Below are 16,871 nucleotides of genomic sequence, written 5' to 3' on the forward strand. Positions count from 1 at the left end.
GAAACATCTTCCCCTCCCACCACATTTTCCATTCTATTTCATTACTTAAATCGCCGTGGGTTTCTTGTAAAAAAATAATATCCAAATGTTTATTTTTAATTAATTCATTCAAGGCACCCCTTTTCCTGTAATTCCTTCCCCCATTAATATTTATTGTCCCCATTTTTATGCTCTCCATAAGAAGTAAAAAAATAGAAAGAAAAAACAGCCAAAAAAGACAGGAAAAAGAAAACACCCCTTGTGACATAATCATTGAATTACTTTTTAACCCATCTCCTTTCTTTCGTATATTTGTCACAATTTTTTTCAGTCAAAATTTTTTCCTTCGGCTCAGTTCTTCCATTCCTACACTCTTCTGTACTTTAACTGCCGACCTCAAGAATTTTTCGACATCTGGAAAGAAAGTCTTTAAATTTAGTAAGTTTTTCCAAAAGTTTCATTAAGGAACTCATTGATTTCTTTCACTGTATACAACTGATCATCACCACTTTGAGAAAATATGTCAGACATTCCTGAAAGACTATCATCATCATCAGCCATCTCCTCCTCCTCCTCCTCCTCTCTATCAACAACCTTAGCATTATATTCATCACTGTTTCCAGTTTCATCTTCACGTTGAACAACATTGACCTCCGCTTCCTTAACGGTCTCAATAACAATATCACGTTTTTCAACATTTATTTCTTTGCATCTTTGATCCTGATTGTTCTGTGTTTCATTGTTTTCTGATTCATCTCCCTTCCTTACAGTTTTCTTTAAACTCTTTCCTTTCCCACCATTACTTTCTTTTGACCCACCCAGCCTTGCCATTTCATTTAACCCTGTCGGCACCACCGTTTCATTTTTCCAACTCATTATTTCCAGTGTTCGTTTAATGAGGGCACGCAAAAGGTATGGGGCGTGCCAAAAGGTTTCTCATTGGTCTCGCCAAACAGTATGGGGATGCCAAAAGGTTTTGCGAAAACCACCTGTGAGTTACTGGCGTCATCACCACGGCAAGTTTAGGTTAACGTTTACAAAACCTGTAAGCAGTAAATATAAATTATATATATTTCCCCTTATCTTTTTATAGCAATCAAAAACAAATTACAACTATTTTTAGGGTTAGGGTTTGCAAACCAACTGATAAGTGCTTTACCTCCACCTGCTGGACTGGAGTGTGGAACAAAAGTTTAACGTGATTGGCCAATACAATAAAATTCCTTTCACTAATCAGAAACCTTTTGGCACGCCTCTACCTTTTGACACGCCCCTACCTTTCGGCACGCCCATTGCTCCAGGCTGCAGCTACCCCTGTCTCGTAAAAGCGCCACTTACCCAAATGCCGCTCTCAATCAACCGACTGGTAAAGGTCCGTTCCTTCTTCGACTGAGACGCCGGCTTCCGGTACACATCTAACGCCATGGCGAAGCGAGAGAGAGGAGTCTCCATCCGCCACAAGGCCAAAGATCAAACGCCACTCACCCAATACTCTCCCAGGAAAACAAACAACAACAAGACTTAAACAAACACTAATTTTAAACACTAACGGATTTTTTTAACTATTTGAAATATCAAAAATCTTGAAAAAACATTAGATATTCTCTCACCCGTGAGAGGGAGACAGAGAGAGAGAGAGAGAGACAGACAGAAATTTCCACAAATTTGTTATTCTAAGATATAGAAATATAAAGCTATAACATTTATTTTCAGAATAATTTCGTAAAATAAAATAAATTGCATTTCTATTTTTTCTAGAGTTTTCCTTGGAATCCTTTTCAGACTCATATTTATGACAGTATAACATGTTCCACAGTTTCTTCTTGCCCACAAAATTCATCATGATGACCCATTTTATAAAGTTTATGTGCTGTTTAGTCTTGTATGTCTGTTTCTCATCCTTGATATTATTATCTCATCTCTTCTATGTTTTCCTGCACTGCTCATCTCTCCCACTTTCCTTTGTCAAACCACCTTCCTGTCAGGTCTCGGGTCTAGCATTCCCTTTGTTGTCTGTGTTGTCTTTTGTATTCCCGGCACCTGATGTGGTTTCTGACAGCTCTCACGTGTCTGATCCTTGCGTGTTTTTCTTTTTCCCGCTAGTTTTACTTTAGTTGTTAATTAGTCAATTGCCCTCACCTGGTATCTTCTCTCCCTCACCATTGCACACGGGTGGTTTCTCATTAGTTCCGTTTCCTTTATATACTGTGTTTTTCCTCTTGCCCATTGTCAGACCTTTAGTGTTTTAGACCTTACCTTGTCTTGCGAAATTTATTTCTTAGTTTTTGAGCCTTCTGGATTTCCAAGTTTTTACCGTGAATCCTGTTACTCACCTTGTCCCACCTTTAACTCCAGGTCCTAGCACACTTCCGGGTTTTTTTGGGGTTCCTCTATCTACTGTCCTCAGCGACCATTACCTCCTCTCCTGGCCGGATTATCCTTGTTCTGCTGTGTTCTCTCAGAGACGTTTTATACCCTGGTGTTCGTGGGTGCGTCAATTCCGGAGAATGCGACGGATCTTATGACAACGAACCTGACATCTATCGCTGCGCTACGAACCCACCGGAGAGAGCTTACTGGCTACAGACACCGACCTTTCTGGATTAATACACCGCGGGAAGCTCTACAGAAACTTCTTGCTCAACTCAGCGTGTGAATACCCACCGGGGAAAGCTTACTGGCTACAGACACCGACCTTACAGGATTAATACCACAGGGGGAGACTCTACAGAACTTCTCACTCAACTCCGCGTGTGAATTCCCACCCTTGCGCTTCCGCCTTTGATTCATTGGACTTTTCTGTATCCAGTCTACTGGGAGTATATTTCAGATCATTTTTTGACTTTCAGTCCCGGGACTTTAATGACGGTAGCTCCGTCAGTGTTTTGACTTTCCCTGCATGTGGTGTATTGTTCAAGAAACAACAAATAAAGATAAGAGGAATAGCAGGTCTTTATTACATGTGGAACACACACACATGTCCATTACAACAACCACTTCCTCTAGCAAATGCACATCATCTTATACAACACATTACTGCCATCTGCAGGAATCAATTAGTACTCATCACAATAGATAATCATTACATCTCTTTCCCTTTTCTTTTTTTAACTAAGTCCATTCGCACAGGTGGTTTTCGAACTCGAGTAGACTTAAGCAGACTCTGTCTGCAGTCTTAAGCAGACTCTGTCGATTTCTCCGTAAGGTCTGCCCATTTTCTGTTTGAACAAGATATGATCTTGGATTTACCTCTTTTAGGACTGTAGCTTTCCTTCTCCATCCAGTAGGCTCCTCAACTCGAACTACATCTTGTTCAAAAAGAGGTTTCAGTTGCCGAGCTCCCTTGTCATAGTATTCTTTCTGCTTCTCTTTAAGATGTTGCATCTCTTTCAATGACAAACTGTTGTTTTCTGTTTTCAGGGATAATTTTGGCAGTGTATCACGCAGTTTACGATTCATCAGTAACTCACCATAATCCACAACTGAGTGGAGAAGAACGGTAGCTCAGTAGAGACAGATTTTCATCGATATTGCTTGCTGAAGCTTTTTTCAACAGTCTTTTAACAATTTGTACCCCTTTTTCTGCTTTACCACTTGCTTTTGGATAAAGGGGGCTTGAAGTAGTATGCTTAAAGCCATACTGTTCTGCAAACAGCCTGAATTCACGACTATTATACTGAGGACCATTGCCACTTTGCACAATATGAGGAATTCCATGCCTTGCAAAAATGGATTTCATGTGTTGAATCATGTCATTCGATGTTGTATGACGAAGCTGTTCAACTTCAGGATAATTGGAATAATAATCGATAACCACCAAATAATCCTTACCATTCAACTGGAAAAGATCTGTTCCTACTTTTTGCCACGGTTCCGTAGGAAGAGCACCTATCATCATAGGTTCTTTAGCCAGTTTATAGTGATGACTTAGACAGACATCACACTGACTGATGTATTTCTCAATGTGCACATTAATTCCCGGCCAAAAAACAGCTTGTCTAGCTCTTCTCTTGCATTTTTCAATACCAAGATGCCCCTCATGAATTCGACGAAGCATGTCTTGGCGCAACGACACTGGAATGACAATTCTGTTTTTACTCAACAGCATGCCCTCCACCACACTCAGTTCTGCCCTTAATGGAAAGTACTGTGGACACTTGCCTTTGATCCATCCATGATGAAGATGTGTAATGACCCTCTGCAGTTCAGCGTCCTTTGCAGTTTCCTCTGCAATCAATCTTAACATCTCATCTGAAACTGATAGAGATGAAAACACCATACTCACATGTCTCTCAACTTCGTCCATATTGCTGATCTCTGCAGCTACTGGTGCTCGAGACAGTGCATCAGCCACAATGATATACTTCTTTCCAGGTGTATACACTAGATTCAGATCATACTTTGTAACTTCATCATCATGCGTTGAATTCGAGGTGACATATCATTTAGGTTCTTTTGAATGATAGATATGAGTGGTTTGTGATCCGTCTCTATTGTAAAAGTAGGTAATCCATAAACATATCCATGGAATTTATCACAGCCAAATACTAAACCCAAGGTCTCTTTTTCTATTTGAGAATATCGTCTTTCAGTCTCTGTCATAGACCGAGAAGCATAGGCCACAGGTCTCCAAGAATCCCCAATGGCCTGAAGAAGCACCGCCCCCAATCCATTTTGAGATGCATCTGTAGAGATCTTAGTTGGCCGTGTGTGATCAAAAAAAACAAGGACCGGTTCAGTAGTAAGAATCTCCTTTAACCTCTTCCATTCTTGATCATGTTCTGAAGCCCACACAAACTCTTGATCATTGTGTAACAACTTTCTCATATGGGTAGTTTTGGCTGACAGATTTGGCAAAAATGTTCCTAGGAAATTCACCATTCCCAAGGTCCGCAGAATTCCCTTCTTGTCACTAGGTGGAGGCATATCAAGGAGGGCTTGCACTTTTGCTGGGTGTGGCTCCACACCTTTCGAAGACAGCTTGTCACCTAAAAAATGTATCTCCGTGACTCCAAATTGACACTTTTTCTGATTGAGTTTTAAATCATGTGCTCGAACTCTTTCCATCACTTTTACTAGTCGATGATTATATTGTTGAAGGGTGGACCCCCACACCACAATATCATCGATATATACACAAACACCCTCTAGACCTTCAATAAGGGTTTCCATGGCTCGATGAAAAATCTCAGGAGCTGATTTAATTCCAAATGGAAGTCGAAGAAAACAATATCTTCCAAACGGAGTATTAAATGTACAATATTTGCTACTCTCAGAATCCAATCTGATCTGCCAGAACCCTTGAGATGCATCTAATTTACTAAAAAACTTAGCACCCGGCATTTCACTAATGATCTCTTCACGGGTAGGTATCTGGTAATGTTCTCTTTTGATACATGCGCCGGGGAGCATGTATGACTGGTGTAGCATTATCTTTCAGTTGTATTTTATAGGTAAATGGTAATGTGTCTTGACCTTCAAAAACATCTGGAAATTGCTTGACAATGTCAGTTACATGGTCACAGACAAACGGTAAGACGTCAGTTTCCCTGTTGACTTGATACACTCTTTTAACCAAATGAAGGTCTTCACAAGCTTTATCTCCTAAAAGAGATTCATGGCCATTGGGAACAACAACAAACATCAAACTTTTCATCTTTCCTTTGACTTGTATCTTCAATCTACATATTCCTCGTGTTTCAATTGGTTGTCCATTATAGGCTTTGAGGGAAACTGTACGTTTTTTAATTAGAGGTTTTTCTTTCAATGTTTTCACATCTCTGATGTTAATTAAATTAACTTTTGCACCTGTATCTAACTTAAAAGGCACTATGGTCCCATAAGCCACAAGAGGAATAACCCACTTCGAAGACTGCACCAAATCCTCACTGGATACCCATGTTGCAGCATCCTGATGTATATTCTCTTCAGAAACCATGTTAACATAAAATGAGTCACTCAAAGAGTCACTGTCATCTGCCTCCTCCACGACATGCACTCTATTTTCCCTCTTCATGTCTTTTGAAAAACACATTTTTGCAAAGTGGTTCGGGCCATTACACTTCGAACATCTTTTACCGAAAGCTGGGCATTGTCTGAACTTATGTTTGCTCCCACAACGCGTGCAAGAGAATGTTTCATTGTCAGTATCTCTGAAATTTCTTGAGTTACCTCTTTTCTTGTCTCTGAATGAAATGGCGTCTAATGCTGCGCTCTGAAATGACGTCACTGACGAATTAGCCCCATCAAACTGCTTTACTTGCTGTCTTGCTACTTCACTTGATTGGCATAATTTGACAGCATAATCCAAGGTGAGTTCTGATTCTCACAACAATCTTTCTCTCTGTTTTTTTTCATAGATTCCAAACACAATCTGATCACGAATCATTGAATCTCTCAATTCATAAAAATTACAAGTCTTTGCATTTATCTTGAGATCTGTCAGAAAGTAATCAAAAGCCTCTCCTTCATGCTGCACTCTCATTCTGAATACATATCGTTCATATGTCTCCTTGACAGACAATGAGCATCAAATTTTTCCAGTACCTTTTCCAGTTTCTTCTTCCTCAAAATTAAAGGTGTTATAGACCTCCACGGCATCAACTCCAGCAATGGTAAGTAACAGGGCAATCTTTCTTTCATCCACAGCAGCTCCTTGTCCGATAGCGACAACATACAACTCAAACTGCTGTTTGAAAGTCCTCCAATTTGTGTCAACATTTCCACATAACTTTAACGAACCCGGTGGTTTAATGGCATCCATTGCACCTTTCTGAACCCCACTCCTGGTACCATGTATTGTTCAAGAAACAACAAATAAAGATAAGAGGAATAGCAGGTCTTTATTCCATGTGGAACACACACATATGTCCATTACAACAACTCTTCCTCTAGCAAATGCACATCATCTTATACAACACATTACTGCCATCTGCAGGAATCAATTAGTACTCATCACAATAGATAATCATTACATGTGGTGCTATTTATTGCCAGTTGCAGTGTACTGGCCGAGCGCTCGAGCCCTTTTCTCTCCTGAGTTTTTGCTACAACGGTCTGTTTTCCCTCGGTCTGTAATAAATAAACCTGTCAAATCCTGCATCTGACTCCTGTATATCTCATGACACTTCCTTTATTCTCCATCTACCATTGTTTTTGCCACCTGACCTTCAACCTTTCCTCGATAATCCTCTATATTTCATTCTTACTAAACTAACACTTATATTAATATCATTGTTTTAAATGGCTTCTTTTGCTGCCTCGTCTGCCATTTCATTTCCTTTGATACCAACATGTGCAGGTACCCATAAAACATCACTGTACGTCCCGTCATTTGAATTCTGTATAATGTTTGCTGTAGGGAGAGAGAGCTGAGAGACCAGCGGTGAGGAATAGGGTCAAGTGCACATGACAAACACCCGTGTGAAGGATCAGCCGCCTCATCTGTGTGTGTTTGTACCGGTGTTGTAAAGAGAATAAAACCCGTCACAGTCCAGCCGACCCCGTCCTCTTCCTTTCTCTTTCTTCCTCTTTCTTCCTCTTCCTTTGAATGTGAACCCACTGAAATGGAGGTTTTAGTTTAGCACTAGTTTCAGTTCATTCAAACCCCTGCAGACAGTCGGTCAGAACTGTGTGTGTGACATCTATCTGAAGTAATAATCCTCCAGACGCCAGAATTCCTTTTAGCGAGTTTACTGCTTTACATGAGGTCTGGTTCTGAAATACAATTTACAATAAGTGACATTAATAAACAGATGCATGACATTTTCAACATAGGCATAGCCAACAGTAATGACAAAAGAAGATGAACTGCTATATACAGCAATCTAGTCTCATTAATGCACAGTGAAGTGTGCTGCATATTTATATCTGTCCAAGAGGTGTCGCCATCAGCGCATTTATCTCGGCCATACAAACACGGGCTTCATTCTTATCGTTCTGAAATGACAGACTACATTATTTACCCGATGTTGTTTGATATGTTTGTCTGATAAATGACTAAATGTAAATGTAAATATGTTTATACCAGCTCTGTAATTCAGCACTATAAGTCACGTCACGTTTATTGTTTTTAAACAATATAGCATATTGCTTTTTAAGCCACAATAAAACTGTCAAATAGTCTTTCATAACTTTCTATAAGTCTATTGTATAATGTAGACAGAAGACAGAAAGACATAAGCCGCGGAAACAAGGACCTATAGTGGGTTCCGCACTTCAATCCACACCCGACGTTCTTGGTTTGCTTCTCATTTATTCAATCGAGGAAGTTGTTTGATTAAACATTGATTAAAATTAAGATTCAATTTATACAAAACGAAATTCACTTTAAAGAAAGTCTTTCTAAACAAACCTATGAAGTGGTCATAATCATGTCATATTGCGCCTCTTATAATGCTGTTCAGTGTTCACTTTTCATAACCAAAATAGATTAAATAAATAAAACAACAATATTATAATATTGAAAATACATTTGAACCTAAATACGTTTTCTTTAATGGCTACAGCACCCAGTGCAATACAAAAGGTGTTGTTCAGGGAACACGCAAGTAGTCTATACCTTTAGCTCAAGACTATATATGCTGCTGTAGTATCATTTCAGGTCTTTTATCGTTGTATCTTAGCGCGCTACAAAGCAATATATGTTTTGAACAGCAGAGGCCGCTGTTTACTGCAAACTTGTGTTCATGTTCTGGCCTCTTATGGCTCCACACATCATGCTTGATTCATGAATTATATAGAATTATACTGAATTACGTGTAATTTTATCGAAATGCTAGTTAATGAAACGAATACATTGTGAATAAGTCTTAAACGAGTCAAACAAACAGTAAAAATAAAAAATCTTGATTGTTTGTTTTATTTAAGGAATCAACAAAAGAGTTTATTGCTCACAGGCAATATGTTTCTGATCCGGTCTGACAGTATTACATTGAAAAGAAGAAAAATAATATATGAGCTCATCGTCATCATCAGCTGACACATGAGTCTTAAAAAGAAACACATAAGTCATTATTGTACAAAAGTTGATTTCTTGATTTCTAATAATGAGACTTTATAATGTATTGAATCTTTATAATGTATTTAAATAAATAAATGGTAAATTTGTTAAATTATATATATTGGTAAAATATAAAACCATGGTTTTGACAATAGTGCTCAATACTTAAAATAAAAGTGATTTCTACACTTTCAACACAAAACAACATTGTTAGATTGACTAGTGCACGTGCTCCGTACTAAACAACAAGAGGCAGAACAAGTGTTATTGTTTGTTGTTGGGAAACTTATTGTTGAGGAGTGAGGACCCTTCAGTTATGAAACACGTGATCTGAGAGCCGCCGACGCATCACAAACACTCGTGAAATATCTGGACCTCTCGGACTCTGGGACTCAAAATCCTGCTGTGCAATGAGTTCTGACTGAAAAACACACCGGTGATGATGTTCAGCCAATGAAAGAATCACATTTACAGGTTCTTCTAACACCTGTTGCTGGTGATGTTTCATGATCACTTCTCGCAGCTGACGCATCTCTGTTAAAACTTCATCAAGTATTTGATTCAGTGAAAGTCTGACAATCTTTTTTCATTGTTTATTATTAAATATCCGGCAGAACTTGGTTATAATAACAATGTATTTCATTAAACCATCATCTGATTCACTTTCAAAGCGGCTTGGTCTCTTGTGAGGTCTGAGAGTCTACATCAGTTTAGACATTTGACAACTCAGCACGCTTCAGGTATTTCATGGCTTTGTGATCATTTGCTAAAAATATATTTATATATAAACTTACATATATTTGGACAGAGAAACATTTTTGGTTATTTTAGGTTTTTATATGTATTCAGGTTAGAAATAATAGCAAGATAATAACAAAAATAAAGTCACATTAAGATACTGAAAGTCATAAAAAGAAACAGTATTCACTCACTACAAACACACACTGGTGTTGCTCCCTAAACAAAAGAGAATGAGAAACTCACTCAAGTGTTAAACACTGCACCCCTAAAGAGAGGTGTGTAAAGTACCCTTTCTACTATTGAACACAGGAGACCCGAACACTTACAATAATTACAATTAACCACAAACAAAGAAAACTGTATAAATCAACAGTTACTGGTTCTTCAGTGAACTTCCGTCTACAAATACAAATGATGTAAAACAAGTTCACGATCAGTCTGACACGACTGTACAGGTTCAGCTGCACTTGAAGGGTGTAATGACTGCAGGACACAAACTTTACATTATAAGAAAATCACATTCCACATCTCACTCATTCACAAACCTGATTAACCAATGAACAGAATAAATGCCCCGAACTACACGACTCCGCTGGAACAGGCAACCAGGACTCAAAGAGTAAATCAAACCCCGCCATTTGAAAACTGTCTTTTATTTAGAGCTCCATCATAGTGATTAACCAGCCGGTGACCTGACGCCACTAAATCTACTGGGCAGATAATGCCAGTTCTCCACCAGGGGAGTTATAGAGAGATTTCTATCCACTACAAGAAGCAAGAACTCTACTGGAGGAAGAGAACAACCAGCAAGTGGGTGAATGACTGACACGGTTTGATTTAACATAGAAGTTTATATTGACAAAACAAGTTGTTCTCTTCACTTAAATCCAATAAAAGTAATATCAGGTATAAACAATAAACCAGCTGTTATTGATCTGGATGACTGTCACTAACTCATTTGTTTCCCTTTTATTTTAGGGTACAGGAATCACTGCATACACTCTTCAGAGAGATTATGAATAAGCAATAAAAGAAACTGAACAACCCTGTGATCGTCTCCCTTTGAATTTAACCAAATAAGTTTGACCAAAGAAAATCTAAAGTTTCACACCTTGGCTGCACAACATGACAGTAATCAGGTGTTAAAACACAATGAGACTCAAATTCTTCTCAAATGTCACTGGAATGCTGGAAAACTTAGTTACTTGGTATGACATTTAACATTAAAGAAACACATTGAGATGCTTTTTTCCTCTTTTGACTTTGACAAATGGACACAAAATAATAAAAAACAAGAAATGGATATGAAATGGACTTTAGAAGTTGTAATAGTTGTAACAGAAGAGGAGGTGGAAGGAGCAGAAGTGGAGCAGCTTTGATTCGGAGGCCTCCAGTCTGTAAGCTCCAGATCCAGAGCCTCCCAGAATCTTTCTGTGTCATCTGCCTTCGGTTCTGGTGTTCAGTCAGCTGCTGGTGCAGTATGAAGGCATTGACCACTGTGATATCCACAAAAGGGTCAAATAGAGATCGATAGCACTTTCTGGATCCATCGCAGGTCCAGAAGCCTTTTTGAAGATCCTGGAACAGTGATGGTCTGATGTAAAAATGATCCACATTCAGCCTAAAGCCTGTTCCTAGAACCCTGATGTCAATCCCCCTCATCACATTCATAGCGGACTGTCTTTCCTTTTCATTACTGGATATAATTTTATTTCTTGTTATTTATGAATTTCATAAAGTACTGATCATATATGCATTCTAGAGTCCTAGACCTTTCTGACAATATATAGTTTGTTATGATAAGTTAATAATTTAAACAAAATATTGAAGTAAATGTACCGCCAGACATTGAGCAGCACATAAAGTTATAGAAAAGACCTTTATAGAGCATGAAACATCACAAACACACGTCACTCACAGATCCAGACACACACATAAATGATATTAAATATTTGTTTTCCTTTATATGTGTAACACGGGAGAATATTAGTTGTAAGAACCACACGAGACAATGTTAGTGAAGTTTTGCTTTATTCATTTGTTAAACTAGTTCTCATGGACACTGATTTGTAGGCCCGCAAATAGTTTACAATATATTTGTCTTCTAGTGTTTCTGAAAACATATTTCTTGTTGAGTTTACCGGTATGATGCGTTGGAGTCCTTGAAGGAGGCTGCTGGAGAAAGTTCCGGGGTGACAAAGATCTGAGTCCGGACAGGAGCAAGGAACTTATGCGATCTTGGTTCCGCCGGGACGAGCCATCTACCGATGAGCCGGGGGGAGAATTCAACAACAGTTTCTCAAGCGATTGGTTTTTAAGCCGATAAATCCAGTATAAATTATTGCTTGAGTTTATCGATAATTGTGGATATTCTTATATTACAAAACCCATGTTAAAGTTGTTAATGTTGAGAATTGTGTAATTATCCCCTGTTGTGTTAAATGGTCTCGTCTAATACCTTTATAAGGAAAGGGGCAGATGGTCTGGTTGAATCGGTTTCTCTTATAAGTCCTGTCAAGTCATTTCTGTTAGTTTGATGTTGTTTCTCTTTGTTTTATGTCTTGTCGTCTGGAGGAAGAAATAAATGATCAAGCGTCTATGAGTTGAGCTTGTGGATCACTTACCTTGACGTTGGTTCTCTCACATGCACATAAGAGTCCACACTGGAGAAAAGATGTTCACCTGCACTCAGTGTGGAAAACAGTCTCATACAAAGACCGACTGGCAAAGCTCATAAGAACTCACATTGAAGAGCATCTGTACTCATGTGTTCAGTGTGGAAAGAGTTTCAGACACAATAGTGCGCTTACTGTCCACAAGAGAATTCACTGGAGAGCCCAAACACATCTTCAGTGGAGGAAGATTACCCAGTTAGCCTCAGACGTCTCACCCACGGGCCGTTCATTCAAAGCCATCATGGTTCCCAGACCTTCAATATGTGCTCACATTCTGGAGAAACACCATTTATCTGTTATGAGGGATAAAACATGTATTTTTAAATAAACGAAGAAAACCATGTAAAGACTTTTTGTGGAAAATGTTTTTTATTGAATGACGATGGTAAGAATTTCTAGTAAATCCATAATGAAGAGAAGTGAAGTGTTTGAGTGTGGTGTGAGTATTAGAGCCAGTTAAGCAGCATCACATAATCCATACTGGAGAAAGAGCGTCACTGGAGAATAAACTTCATAAGTCTTCATATTGTGAAGAGTTTCACTCAGCAGGTTCCTGGAGAGACGTCACACTACTGCCTTCATGAGGAAGAACCTTTAGCACAGGGGTCACTAACTAGTGGACTTCAGTCTGAATGCGCTCGCGGTACTTTGATGTCATCTGACTGTGGAACAAGTCTGTCATGTTTGGTGGCTCCTCCTCCTTCACAGGTAACTGCAGGTGAAAGTGAAACTATTACAGCAGGAGCCATTTTACAGCAAAGCCTCGTTCAAGAAAATAAATCATAAACAAGCTAAAAACACAGTAAGTATAAACAGCCTCATGTTTATTCAGTAGATTTAATATCGTCTTGATCTGAACATCACATTAAGTTTATTGGTTGAAGAACTGTCTTGAATATTGTGTTGTATCTGGAATCAGGAAGTGTGTTTATAAACTCAAAACATTAAAAGTGACGTTTTGAAAACTTAGTTTCACTGTTAAGAGCAAATGTGAAGCTCAATGTTGTGGACGGACTGATGGGAAAGAAGTGTGTATTTCTGAGATGACACATAACACATCAGTATTTTGTTTACAGGTTTGAGATTAACTCTTTATATTCTGACACTGTGTGTTCATCATGAATCTTTCCAAAGAGACCAAAAGGTGAGAAATGAAAGATTTTAATAAACTTAAATGTGTTATTGTCTATAGTTAGATGTGTTTTGATCTGACAGATGTAAGAGTTTGTGTTTAATAACTTACTTTAGTTTCAATAGTTTCAGTTTAGTTTAATTTATTATTTGTGGTTTTATAATCATTAAAATGTAGAGACATTTTGTAATTGGACATTTTATACACATTTACTAATTATATTGTTATGAATTATATTTAAATATGTTTTTATCATTTAAATAAAGTATTATTATTGGGTGAAATATCTCATTAATACAAGTGCTTTATTGAATAATGCATAAAACTGAACATGAAGTAAAGTGTTGTAATGTTGTTTTAGTTTGACTGGTGGAGGATCTCCTAAACCCAGCTGTGTGTCCATGAAGAGTGAAGAATCAATGGATAAACCAGTTAACTTCAGTTTTGGAGACTGTGATGATCCAGATGTGAGGTGAGAACAGTCTGATGGTTTAGACGAGTAAATCACTTCATCAGTCTTTATTCTCTGATCTGAGTCTGTGCTGTTGATGTTACTGCAGATATTCACTGAACACTTTACTGACAGATACACACATTAATCCATGTGTTCACTGTATGAAACACATATTTACTTTATTGTTACATTACAGAAACACAACAAATGTCTCATTCAAAGGGAAGCACATGGATTCTGTTTTCCAGGTGAGTGTGTGTGTGTGTGTGTGTGTGTGTGTCTGTCTGTCTGTGTGTCTGTGTCTGTCTGTGCGTGTGTGTGTCAGTGTGTGTCTGTGTGTGTGTGTGTGTGCGTGCGTGCGTGCGTGTGAATTGAATTGAATATGAATTAAAGAAAATATGATTTTGTTTGTGTAGTTTTGATGTGTGTTTATAGTGTTTGAATGTGTTACATGTTTCATGAAATGAGGTTCAAGCTATTTAGAGAAAAACTGTGTTCACTAAAATGAGCATTAAAACTTTTTTCTGCCCTCATAAGAAAACAAAATCATGTGTGTTTGAACAATGTTTTCAGGAGCTTGAGCACAAACTCGTCTCTCTGATGAAGAAAGAGCTGAAGATCTTCAAGAGTCTACTGAGTCCAGATTACCCATCATGCTCTGAGAGAGAAGAGGAGGATGATGAAGATCAGATCAGAGTCAGAGAGATGTTTCTGAAGATCACACTGAACGTCCTGAGGAAGATGAAGCAGACAGACCTTGCTAACAAACTACAGACCAGTAAGAGATTCATGAATTTTATTTGACATTTCATGCATTTAACTTATTTTGTTTTCCTTTACACAACAGAATTGGCCCCTTTATATATGAAGAAACACAAATCCAGACTAAAAGAGAAATTCCAGAGAATGAATGAAGGAATCTCAAGTCAAGGAAGCTCAACACTTGTGAATGAGATCTACACAGAGCTGTACATCACAGAGGGAGGGAGTGAAGACATCAATAATGAACATGAGGTGAGACAGATTGAGACGGCATCCAGAAGATCAGAGACACAAGAAACACAAATCAAATGTAATGACATCTTTAAAGTCTCACCTGAACTAAACAAACCCATCAGAAGTGTGCTGACTAAAGGAGTCGCTGGAATTGGAAAAACAGTCTCTGTGCAGAAGTTCATTCTGGATTGGGCTGAAGAAAAAACAAATCAAGATCTTCACTTCATATTTCCACTTCCTTTCAGAGAACTGAATCTGACCAAACAGACAAATATCAGTCTGATGGATCTTCTTCATCAGTTCTTCACAGATACAACAGAACTGAGATCGCCAGACTTTGATGATTATAAAGTTGTGTTTATCTTTGATGGTCTGGATGAGTGTCGTCTTCCTCTAGATTTCTCAAAGAATCCGAGTTTGTTTGATGTCAGAGAATCAGCGTCAGTGGATGTGCTGCTGACAAACCTCATCAAGGGGAATCTGCTTCCTTCTGCTCTGATCTGGATCACCTCTCGACCAGCAGCAGCCAATCAGATTCCTCCTGAGTGTGTTGATCTGATCACAGATGTACGAGGATTCAATGACCCTCAGAAGGACGAGTATTTCAGGAAGAGAATCAATGATGAGAGTCTGGCCGACAGAATCATCACACACATGAAATCATCCAGAAGTCTGTACATCATGTGTCACATCCCAGTCTTCTGCTGGATTTCAGCCACTGTTCTCCAGAGAATGTTGAGTGAAGCAGAGAGTCCAGCACAGATCCCCAAGACTCTCACTCACATGTTCACACACTTCCTGATGTTTCAGATCAAACTGAAGAGTCAGAAGTATGATGGGAAATGTGAGGTAGATCTTCAGCAGGCTAGAAAGAGTCTTGAGTCTCTGGGAAAACTGGCTTTTCAACAGCTGGAGAAAGGGAACCTGATCTTCTATGAGGAGGATCTGAGAGAGTGTGACGTTGATGTCAGAGAAGCGTCAGTGTACTCAGGAGTTTGTACTCAGATCTTCAGAGAGGAGTTTGGACTGAACCTGGGGAAGGTGTTCAGCTTTGTGCATCTGAGCATTCAGGAGTTTCTCGCTGCTTTATTCAAGTTTCTGTCATTTCTTCAGCAAACATCAGAAAACTTCAGCAGATTGAGATCAAACATGAGTGATTTACTGAAGAGTGAAGTGGACAAGGCCTTACAGAGTGAGAACGGACACCTGGATCTTTACCTCAGATTTCTTCTGGGTCTCTCACTGGAGTCCAGTCAGACAATCTTACGAGAACTGATGACACAGACAGGAAGAAGCTCTCACAGTAAACAGGAAATAGTCGAGTACATTAAGATGAAGATCAGAGAGAATCTCTCTCCAGAGAAATCCATCAATCTGTTTCACTGTCTGAATGAACTCAATGATCATTCTCTAGTGCAGGAAGTACAAACATATGTGAACAGAGGAGATGAGTCTAGTCTTACTGGAGTCCGTCTCTCTCCTGCTCAGTGGTCGGCTCTGGTGTTTGTGTTACTGAACTCAGAAGAGAAGCTGGATGAGTTTAATCTGAGGAAATATGATCCATCAGATGAATGTCTTCTGAGGCTTCTGCCAGTGATCAAAGCATCCAGAACAGCTGAGTGAGTCTTTACCTGCAGTTTCACCTGAACATCTAACAGTCCACATTACTGTAGTTAATGTCCTACAGAGACACAATAAAACATGATGGAATTGTTCACTGCATCTGTAGAGTGAGAGCTGCTCTCTTGTGGCTTTTTTCTGATTTTCATTCATTTGTTTTTTATTTATAATCGTCTGTCAGGGTTCAGTTCTTGCAGTGATTCTCTATCAGGTGCAGATGTTGCTTCAGCTCTTGTGCAGCTGATTCTCATTGTTCAAACATTATCTCTTGAA

The 16,871-nt window shown here is 38.8% G+C and overlaps 2 protein-coding genes across 2 annotated transcripts in view; both read left to right on the plus strand.

Moving 5' to 3' along the window:
- The window catches only part of LOC306891750 (uncharacterized protein), a 209,039-nt gene that overhangs the window by 40,552 nt on the left and 151,616 nt on the right, over positions 1-16,871 (plus strand). The window lies entirely within an intron of this gene.
- Positions 13,103-16,871, plus strand: part of LOC306891757 (NLR family CARD domain-containing protein 3-like) — a 34,366-nt gene continuing 30,597 nt past the window's right edge. Inside the window, exons 1-6 of the mRNA XM_079452268.1 lie at positions 13,103-13,198; positions 13,473-13,540; positions 13,890-14,000; positions 14,179-14,230; positions 14,556-14,760; positions 14,830-16,597. Coding sequence (XP_079308394.1) covers positions 13,515-13,540; positions 13,890-14,000; positions 14,179-14,230; positions 14,556-14,760; positions 14,830-16,597 — 2,162 coding nt within the window. The 5' untranslated portion in view covers positions 13,103-13,198; positions 13,473-13,514. The remainder of the gene's footprint in view (positions 13,199-13,472; positions 13,541-13,889; positions 14,001-14,178; positions 14,231-14,555; positions 14,761-14,829; positions 16,598-16,871) is intronic.

The sequence above is a fragment of the Barbatula barbatula genome (genome assembly GCF_947034865.1).
Source record: "Barbatula barbatula genome assembly, chromosome: 3".
NCBI lineage: Eukaryota > Metazoa > Chordata > Actinopteri > Cypriniformes > Nemacheilidae > Barbatula > Barbatula barbatula.